Source organism: Rana temporaria, chromosome 5 (genome assembly GCF_905171775.1).
Source record: "Rana temporaria chromosome 5, aRanTem1.1, whole genome shotgun sequence".
Classification (NCBI taxonomy): Eukaryota; Metazoa; Chordata; class Amphibia; order Anura; family Ranidae; genus Rana; species Rana temporaria.
In genome coordinates, this window is record NC_053493.1 from 63,527,211 (window position 1) to 63,538,131 (window position 10,921).

The 10,921-nt window shown below is 42.2% G+C and overlaps 1 protein-coding gene across 1 annotated transcript; it reads right to left on the bottom strand.

The window, feature by feature from the left end:
- Positions 1-6,041: 6,041 nt before the first annotated feature.
- On the bottom strand, positions 6,042-8,876 carry FZD8 (frizzled class receptor 8). Its single transcript, XM_040352658.1, has one exon. The coding sequence runs from the start codon at positions 8,710-8,712 to the stop codon at positions 6,937-6,939; it is 1,776 nt and encodes a 591-aa protein (XP_040208592.1). The 5' UTR covers positions 8,713-8,876; the 3' UTR covers positions 6,042-6,936.
- Positions 8,877-10,921: the final 2,045 nt, after the last annotated feature.

A 10,921-nucleotide genomic window follows, 5' to 3' on the forward strand; every position in this document is an offset into this window, starting at 1 on the left:
CAGTATATCACTTCGGACTGAAAGGAAAGAGGGAAAGGTGAGGGGAATTGGCTCTGTGGGGTTGATTTACTAAAACTGGAGAGTGCAAAATCTGGTGCACATGTGCATGGTAGCCAACCAGCTTGTTCAATTAAAGTGGTAGAAAACTCAGTTTTATCACTTGTACCTACAGGTAAGCCTGTAATAAGGGTTACCTATAGGTACTGTGAATATCTCCTAAACTTCCACCGTTTAGGAGATATTTCACTATATGCAGCTGGTGGCGTCACCGACGCAAGCGCTCTAAAGGTCCGGCATACCGTGCCGGACCCTCAGAGCCCACACCGTAAACAGCAGCTCCAGAGCGCATGCACGGGAGTGACATCATGTAGCCGGAAGTCACGAACCCGGAAGGAAGACCAGGTGAAGATGAAAGCTCTGTCATCGGTGACAGCGCACCACACGAGGGCTTTGTTTTATGGTAAGTCTCTCATAATATGCTAGTATGCGATGCATACTAGCACATTATGACATGGGGTTGATTTACTAAAAGCAAATAGACTGTGCACATTGCAAAGTGCAGTCGCCCTCTGCAAGAGCAGTTGCTCCAGAGCTTAGTAAATGAGCAGAAGCTTTGCTGACTTCCATCATCCAATCATATGCAAGCAAAAATTCTGTTTTTTAATTTCCTTGCACATGATTGGGTATTCTTTGCAATGTGAAGATTTACCTTATTTAATAAGGTCTGGAGCAAGTGCACTTTGCAAAGCAAATCAACCCCATTGCCTTGCAGGGGAAGTTTTTTTTTTAACTGTGATTTACTACTGCTTTAAGTTTTGACAAAAAAAAAAAACCCTGGAAGCTGATTGGTTTTTATGCGCAGCTTCACCACATTTTTCACTCTCCAGTTTAAGTAAATCAAATCCTGTATGAGCAAATGACAGGGGGGTACATAAGGCAAATTATTCTCAATTAGTGAATGTTCCTTTTTTTTATTTTATGTATATGCTTAGGATTAAAGTAGTATTTTTTGTTACCTGAGTTAGCAACTTAAATGACCACATTGAGGTTGATTTACTAAAACTGAAGAGTGCAAAATCTGGTGCAGCTGTGCATAGAAACCAATCAGCTTCCATTTTTTTTTCTGTCAAATCTTAATGAATCTAATTGAACAAGCTGAAGTTGGAAGCTGATTGGCCGCCATACACAGCAGCGCCACATTTTTCAGTCTCCAGTTTTAGTAAATCAATCCCAATGCTTCTGTTTTCCAGGTACAGTGTATATCAAGTGTATACAGTGTATATCAAGACATACAAGCGATGTCTTGATATACAAGTAGCGTCATGTCACAACCGAGTATAAAAGAGAAGAGAGGAGCCTCTAAGTGTAGCACTATGGTTACATTTATTGAAGGTACAACATTTAGCAACATATTGCTACACTTAGGCCCCGTACACACGACAGAGTTTCTCGGCAGAATTCAGCGAGAAACTCGGTCAGAGCCGGATTCTGCCGAGAAACTCTGTCGTGTGTACACTTTTCGGCCCGAGGAACTCGTCGAAAAAATAGAGAACATGTTCTCTATTTTCTCGTTGTTCTATGGGAGAACTCGGCCCGACGAGCTCCTCGGCGGCTTCAGGGCTGAACTCGCCGAGGAACTCGATGTGTTTGGCACGTCGAGTTCCTTGGCCGTGTGTACGGGGCCTTAGAGGCGCCTCTCTTCTCTTTTATACTCTGTAGCACCTGCTGGATTTTGCTTCCAATCCCCCTGTGGAGACTTCCATTTGTGGATGGACAACTTATAGTTACACAATCTTGCTATAATCTTTTTATATGGACTATAAACTGAAGAACCTATGTATAAATGGTTATGGAACGAATCATTTGAGTTTCCATTATTTCTTATGGGGAAATTTGCTTTGATATGCAAGTACTTTGGATTACAAGCATGTTTCTCGAACGAATTATGCTCATAATCCAAGGTTTTACTGTGTGTGTGTGTGTGTGTATATATATATATATATATATATATATATATATATATATATATATATATATATATATATATATATACATAGTTAGTAAGGTTGAAAAAAGACACAAGTCCATCTAGCTCAATCAGGGCCGCTGATAGGGGGGGGACCACCAGTCCTCCTGTAGGGGGCCCATGCACACAGGGGGGCTCAAACACCAGGGGGAAGGAAGGGCAATTACAGGATGCCCTGTGCGGCTCTCTGCAGCAGTTGAAAACCCTCCCGTCGACTTTTAGCTGTTGCAGGGAGAGACACAGACACAACTGCTGTCTTCCTTGTCCTGTTAAAAAAAAAAGAACACATTTTAACCCTGTATTGTTTTAATCCCTTGTAAAAAAAAAAAAAAAAATAGAAAATTGTAAAAAAAATCATTTGTAAAAACTGTAAAATAAAATAATTTTAAAACATTTCAACTTTTAAAAAAAATATTAATGGTTTTTGTTCAACATTTTTTAAAACGATATAAAAAAGGGCTAATTCACACAGCTTCTCTGTTATCTGTGTGTCCGCTAAGAATGATTTTAGTATATTTATTGTGAAAATCGTTTTTTTATATATGTTTGAGGGGGGGCCCCTGCAGGTAGGCTGTACGGGGCCCCGTGATTTTTAACAGCAGCCCTGAGTTCAATCATATATATATATGGAATGCAGTTGATAAGTCGGCGTTGCAGGAAGGAAAGAGTCACATTCTAGAATCTCTTATCCCAGTAAAGGCCTCTCTGCCACCACGAATGACGGATGTCATTAACGAGCTAGCTGCCATGTCTGATCCTGAATGACAGGCTAATAGGGGTCCCCGGGGCATATATACACTCCAGCACATATCCTCCCTGCCATTCTTCTTAAAGCGTGGCCAAACCACCAGGGAACGAGTACCAGGAACTTAAAAAGTCTGTAGAAAAGCAGCACTGCTCTCCTGGACTTTTTTCCCCAGTTCCCCTCCAATTTATTGAAGTCCCAGAGCCTAGCGGGGCAGCCTTTCTAAAGAAGCCCTGTTTGATAATGGCTGTGCAATTGGTTCAATTAGGGAAAAAGGAGGAGAGAGGGGAGTTTTCGTAATGAAATTGTCTTGCAAAAGGAAAACTCTGCAAATTGGGGGATTATGTCAGCAGACCACCTGTAGGGCATTCTTAGTCCAGAGCTTAGGCATTACTGCCTGCAGCCTGGCTAACAATGTAGGCAAGGCTAATAGGAGCAGCTCTCTCCTTCCCTCTCTCGCCTCTTTTCCCTCCGGTGTCCACTAACTGTTACAAGTAGAGCTAAAAATGAAATAAAAGATGCCAAAAAAAATAAAAAATCCCACATGTCTTCAACTGAAAAACATTTAAGGCACTGTGGTGGTGAATTGGTGCTGGAAAATAAAATAAAGGGGAACAGGGAGCTGGGAACAGGCTTCAGACTATAGATCACGTATGGAGAACAGAAAAGATCAAAGAATGGCAGGCTGAAAGGGCCAAGTTCCCTATAGATTAACCCCATTCACTCGGCCCCCCTCTTTAAGGGGGGGGACTCGTGCTGTTCCACTAGACAGACAGGTAAAAAGTTCACCCTCTTGCAAAAAAAAAAGCATATTGCAACTAATTCAGCACCCCTTCCATTCAATAAATGTATTGTGACTTGACAGACACATAATGCGCCCCATGCTGACAAAAGGAGCACGTTTTATAGGCACAAAAGGTTACGATGATGTTAACCTGTTAAATTAGTTCAGAAAATGGAACAAGCTGACATCTATGCTGCAAAAAAAAGTTATTTTAACCTGCAGCCAGAATTAAAGGGATATATATATATATTAAAAAAAAAAAAAAAAAAATATATATATATATATATATATATATATATATATATATATATATATTTTTTCAAATTACCCTTTTCTAAAATAATACACAGCAAAATGACCTGCAGCTACCTGAGATTTAAACCCAAATAAATTGCAGTAGTTTATAGCAAAAAAAAAAAATATATATATATATATATATATATATATATATATATATTATATTATATATATACACACACACACACACACACACACACACACACACAGGTATATATATATATATATATATATATATATATATATATATATATATATATATATATAATAAATATATTATTTTTTATATATTAATAAAAAAATATATAAATATATAATAATAAATATATTATTTTTTATATATATATATATATATATATATATATATATATATATTTTTTTTTTTCAAATTACCCTTTTCTAAAATAATACACAGCAAAATGACCTGCAGCTACCTGAGATTTAAACCCAAATAAATTGCAGTAGTTTATAGCACTCAGAACTTCTGCTTCTGATTGGTGGCAAAAAGTTTCTACATAAACAACATTACACTGTGGGATTGATTTACTAAAGGCTAATAGACTTCACACTGCAAGTGGAGTTGCTCCAGAGCTTAATAAAGTAAAGCTTCTCTTTTGCAAAGAATACCCAATCACGTGCAAGGAAGACAAAAACAAAAACAACAGAGTCGTTGCTTGCACGTGATTGGATGATGGAAGTCAGCAGAGCTTCTGCTCATTTACTTGTTTTGTCAAGGGGAATCGGTAGTTTTCTTTTAAAACAAAGCAGTACTTACCGTTTTAGAGAGCGATCTTCTCCGCCGCTTCCGTGTATGGGCTGCGGGACTGGGCGTTCCTATTTGATTGACAGGCTTCCGACGGTCGCATCTATCGCGTCACGATTTTCCGAAAGTAGCCGAACGTTGGTGCGCAGGCGCGGTATAGAGCCGCACCGATGTTCGGCTTCTCGTGACGCGATAGATGCGACCGTCGGAAGGCTGTCAATCAAATAGGAACGCCCAGTCCCGAAGACCATACCCGGAAGCGGCAGAGAAGATCTCTCTAAAACGGTAAGTACTGCTTCGTTTTTAAAAAAACTAGCCGATTCCCCTAGACAAAATGAGCATCAATCTAATGTTAAAACATTTTTTTAGGGTGAACCTTCCGTTTTAAATCAACCCCATAGTCTTGGAAATCAGGAATATTGCTTTAGTAAATCACAATCAATTAGATCTGTTTAAAAACAGTGCAACATGTTGAGTCTGATGTGGATAAAGAAAAGGATAAAGAAAAGAAAAAGTAAAGGAAAAAAAAACAGTGCAACATGTACTGATAACATGCAAATTGATAGGGTTGGTTAACTAAAGGCAAATACACTGTGAACTTTGCAACTACAGTTGCGCTCTAGAGCTTAGTAAATGAAGTGAAGCTTCACTGTGCAAAAAAAAATACCCAATCACACGCAAGGATTGCAAAACAAAAAACCCACAACCACACACAATAAAACAACATTTATATTTGCACATGAATGGATAATGAAAGTTAGAGCTTCCCCACATTCACTAAACTCTGGAGCAACTGTACTTAAAAAAAGTGCATTGGGGTTGATTTACTGACACTGGAGAGTGCAAAATCTGGTGCAGCTGTGTATAGTAGCCAATCAGATTCTAACTTCAGCTTGTTCAGTTAAGCTTTGACAAATTAACCTGGAAGATGATTGGTTTCTATGCAGAGCTGCAGCAGACTTTGCCCTCTCCAGCTTTAGTAAATCAATCCTGAAGTCTAATTAAAGCAAAAAAAAAAAAAAAACACAACGGGAACTTGTTTGCCCAAGTTACTGCCCTTTACCTTATTTATAGGTTTGTTTGCCTATATTACAAGCTTTACCTTATAAATGAGCTTTTGTTTGCCATATATATATATATATATATATATATATATATATATATAAAATATATATATATGATATAATTTAAATTATATAAATTAGTTTTTGTTTGCCTATATATATATATATATATATATATATATATAGGCAAACAAAAACTAATTTATATAATTTATATATATTACAACCCTCTACCTTATAAATACGCCTCATTAACACATTTATGACCACCCGACCCTTTTACTTTGTGCAATTTCTCATTAAATAAAATATAAGCTTTAAAAAAAAAAAAGGAAAAAATAAAAAAACAGCAACTGGCAGTATAATTTATAAAAATTAATTTTATTGACAAAATAAAATAATCCATTAATTTTTTGTTCTTATGAAGAATCCTCTAAACTTTATACAGCTATTTACAAGATGTTATAACTTTGCATATGTACATATTTTACAAATCGAAAGCAAAATATTTATATAAATACATCTCTAGTGTAAAGAACCCGTATTTTCTTGGGGTGATTTCTTTTATATATTTAATAGATTTCTTAAGACAAAAGTTTAAGGCAGGAATAGGCAAACCGACGGCGCTTTAGCTGTGGAGAAACTAGAAGTCTCAGCATGCCGTGTTGGCAAAGACATGCTGAGACTTGTAGTTTGCATCTGCAGCTAAATGCCCCCCCCCCCTCTGTTGTCCATACCTGGAAGGCATTTGCTTGGCTAATTAAGAGATCCCATCCCCCCTATTGTTGTTACCTGACCCTGGAGTGCCACAGGAAGGCATATTTTAAGGTAGGGTGAGTGGGCACTGATGGGGGTCACTCCAGCAACCGTAGGAAAGAAATGTTGAGGACCGACATACAACATACATATAAAAAATAACATAAAACACATAATAATAAGATTGCTCCAACACGCAAATGAAGTTGTTGCCTCCAGTGGTGGAAGCGCAGGGACAATCCCCTGCCGGACCAGTTAATATAAGGTCTTAGCAAAGCTCCTTGCATATAAATGGAGACAAATCAGGGAGGCTTCAATACCAGGTACATTGTTCTGACCAGTCATTCAAGTCCCTACTAATGGATACCATTAAGAGTTCATTATCATGCTAATAGCAAGAAACTAAAAGAATGGGAAGGGGCTTGCTTTCGGGTTAGGTTGGCAAGATCTCTAAACCCTCGTGCGTCTCAGGTCCCTTCCCCCATTCCCTCCCCTGATTTGTTAGACCTGAGATAAGGGCATCTGCTTTGGGTAAGACACAGAACTGGCAGTGCCAGACCTCCATGTCAAGCCGGTGCTGACATCACTGTACATAGAGCCACCAGTTGCTTTGCTGCCCCAGCAGCAGCGTGTGCAGAAAGCCCTCCAGGACTCCAAAGTCTTCCCTGACCAAATCCATACCCCAGAGGTGATGCCAACCACCAGGCACATAAAGTACTTTAGCATGAAGACGGCATAGTCCGGCCGGCGAGGCTGTGCCAACTCGGGGAGGCAAGAGTTACAGTTATGGGCCATCTCCCAACCTTGGCGGTTGTGTTGTTCATAGAAGAAGCATGCCACCACAATGGTAGCGGGCACTGTGTAAAGTACGCTGAATATCCCAATGCGGATCATTAGTTTTTCCAGTTTGTCAGTTTTGGTGCCACCTTGTTTGATGACACTACGAATCCTGAAAAGGGACACAAACCCTGCTAGCAGGAACATGCTGCCAATGAAGAGGTAGATGACCAAGGGGGCCAGGACGAAGCCCCTCAGGTTGTCTAAGTTCTGGTTGCCCACATAGCAGATGCCAGCCACTGGGTCCCCGTCCACCGAGCTGAGGGCCAGCACAGCGATGGACTTGATGCTGGGCACCAACCAGGCGGCCAAGTGGAAGTACTGGGAGTAGCCGGCGATGGCCTCGTTGCCCCATTTCATGCCAGCCGCCAGGAACCAGGTGAGGGACAGGATGACCCACCAGATGGAGCTGGCCATGCCAAAGAAGTAGATGAGCAGGAAGACCAGGGTGCAAAGGGCAGGTCCAGTAGTCTCATAGTGGATGTGCTCCAGGTCGTGCTCCCGGCTACATGCCACCTTCTCGTGGCCAGCGATCAGACGCACCAGGTAGCCAGCGGACACCAACAGGTAGCAGGCGGACAGGAAGATGATGGGTCTCTCGGGGTACTTGAACCTCTCCATGTCAATGAGGAAGGTGGAGACGGTGGCAAAGGTGGAGGCAAAGCAGAGGACAGACCACAGGCCGATCCAGAAGGTGGTGAAGGTCCTTTCCTCTTGGGAGAAGTAGGGGTTGTGGCAGGGCATGGCACAATTGGGGATCTGACCAGTCCTTACCCTGTTGTAGAGAGGGTGCCTCTCATTGGACACCAGCACCATGGGCTCCCTGCACTGGCAGCCAGGCTCGCACCCTGCGGGGACTCTGGGCTTGCTCCGCGGGGGCTCTGCTCGGGGTTTGCTGATTGTTCCGCCCTTGTGCGGGTGGCTGGGCGCCTTGGGCATGCGCTGGTCGGGCAGGCTGGGCGCTGCGGTGGTAAGATCGGTGCGGTTGTAGTCCATACACAAGGTGTCCGGGTTCCCCAGCTCCGGTAACCGATCACAGCGCATCCGATCCGGCCAGGCAAAGCCGTATTGGCGCATGAGAGGGGCGCAGCCGGCCCGGGCCCGCTCACACACACTCCGACATGGGGGCAGCGGCTTCTTGTAGTCCTCCAGGCAGATCGGTGTGTACATGCTGCATAGGAAGAACTTCAGATCGGCCGAGCAATGGATCTCCACCAGCGGCCAGAACTGGTGCACCTCCAGGCCGGCCTCGTCCTGCGTGTCATGATTGAACTGGTTGGGCATATACGTGTGATTGTAGCCGATTCCCTTACACAGGGGCACCGTGATCTCCTGGCATGTCAGGTCCTTGGCAGCGGCGCCCAGTGCCGGGGGGAGGCAGCATGCAACCAGCAGCAAGAGGATCGGCAGGTACATGATCGCGGGGGCCAGACCTCTCATCACCTCCCCGCCATAAGTTCCAGCAAGTCCGGCTAAACTTCTCCCCAACAAGGCGATAAATCCAACTGACAGCCCCGGGATCGTACCGATCTCTCCGATCACCACCGACACCTCAACCCTCCGCACTTCACTCCGAGCGCTGCACTCTGTCTGTCTGCTGGGATACATGCCGACCTCATGAATATTTATACACGGGCCGGCCAGGGCCCGCCCCCCGACCAATCCCATTATCTCCTCCGGAGGGGGGCGGGGCCAATCCAACAAGCCTTTATTTTCTAAAGGTGGACTGAGCGTGTGGATGAGACGCCTATTGTTATTAATGAGGAGCCCGACCTTCATCATCATCATCATCATCGCCGTCCATTCATTACCCTGATGTATTACAGCACCCCCCCCCCCCCCATCACACCTCATCACCGGGACATACAACTCACCCGACTACCCATATCTCACCCCCCATCATCACCCTCATCACCGGGACATACACCTCACATATCTCTATACCCCTCATCACCGGGACATACACCTCACCCACATATATATATATATTTCTTCTATTATTATTATTATTTATATTTGTAAAAGGGCAAATTAAGTATTATTATTTCATGATGGACTATATATAGATTCTCTATAAAGAAATGTGTGTGTATATACAGGGTATATATATATATATATATAGCTATATTATTTAGTATGATGATTATAATTTTTATTCCAATATACGTGTATTTGTGCATGTATATATATATCATTTATTTATTACACTAGTATTTATCAATCTACCTCTCACTTCTCTCTCTATCTTTATTTTTTTCTCTTCTCTCCATCTCTAGTCTCTCTCTCTCTCTTTTCCCTTCTCTCTCTCTCTATGTTTGCTCTGTTTTTTCTCTTCTCTTCTAATCTCTTCTAATCTCTTCTCTTCTCTCTCTCAATTGTTCCTTCTCTCTCTCTCCATCTTTATTTTTTCTCTTCTCTCCATCTCTAGTCTCTCTTTTCCCTTCTCTCTCTCTCTTCCCTTCTCTCTCCCTCTTTTCCCTTCTCTCTCTCTCTCTCTCTCTCTATTTTTGCTCTGTTTTTTCTCCTCTTCTCTTCTAATCTCTTCTCTTCTCTCTCTCAATTTTCCCTTCTCTCTTTCCATCTCTCTCTATTTTCCCTTCTCTCTCTCCACCTCTCTCTCTCTCTTCATCTTTATTTTTTCTCTTCTCTCCATCTCGCTAGTCTCTCTCTCTTTTCCCTTCTCTCTCTCTATTTTTGCTCTGTTTTTTCTCTTCTCTTCTAATCTCTTTTCTTTTCTCTCTCAATGTTCCCTTCTCTCTCTCCATCTCTCTCTATTTTCCCTTCTCTCTCTCCATCTCTCCATCTCTCTCTCTCTCTCTCTCTCTCTCTCTCTCTCTCTCTCTCTCTCCATCTCTCTTCTCTATGTTCCCTTCTCTCCTTCTCTCGCTCCCTCTCTCTCTCCATCTCTTTTCTCTCTGTTCCCTTCTCTCTCTCTTACTCCCTCTTTCAATTTCTCTATTTTCTCTTCTCTTCTCTCCTCTTCATCTCTCTATTCTCTCTCACTCTTTTTACTTCTCTCTCCCCATTTCTCTCTCTTCTCTGCCCCCCTCTCTCTTCTCTTTTCTATTCTCTTCCCTTCTCTCCTCTTCTCTTCTCTCCTCTTCTCTTCTCTCTCTATTTCCATCTCTCTATTTTCTCTTGTCTTCTCTTCTTGTCTCTTTTCTCCAGCTCTCTATTTTCTCTCCATCTCTCCATTTTATCTCACTCTTTTCCCTTCTCTCTCTCCCCCCCTCTCTTTCTTCAATTTCTATTCTCTTCCCTTCTCTCCTCTCCTCTCCTCTCCTCTCCTCTTCTCTTCTCTCTCTATTTCCATCTCTCTATTTTCTCTTGTCTTCTCTTCTTGTCTCTTTTCCCCAGCTCTCTATTTTCTCTCCATCGCTATTCTCTCACTCGTTTCACTTCTCTCTCTCTCTCTCTCTCCATCTCTCTTCTCTCTCTTTCCATCTCTATATTTTCACTTCTTGTCTCTTCTCTCCATCTCTCTGTTTTCTCTCCATCTCTCTATTTTATCTCACTCTCTTCCCTTCCCTTCTCTCCTCTCCTATTCACTTCTCTTCTCTATTTCCATCTCTCTATTTTCTCTTGTCTTCTCTTCTTGTCTCTTTTTTACAGCTCTCTATTTTCTCTCCATCGCTATTCTCTCACTTGT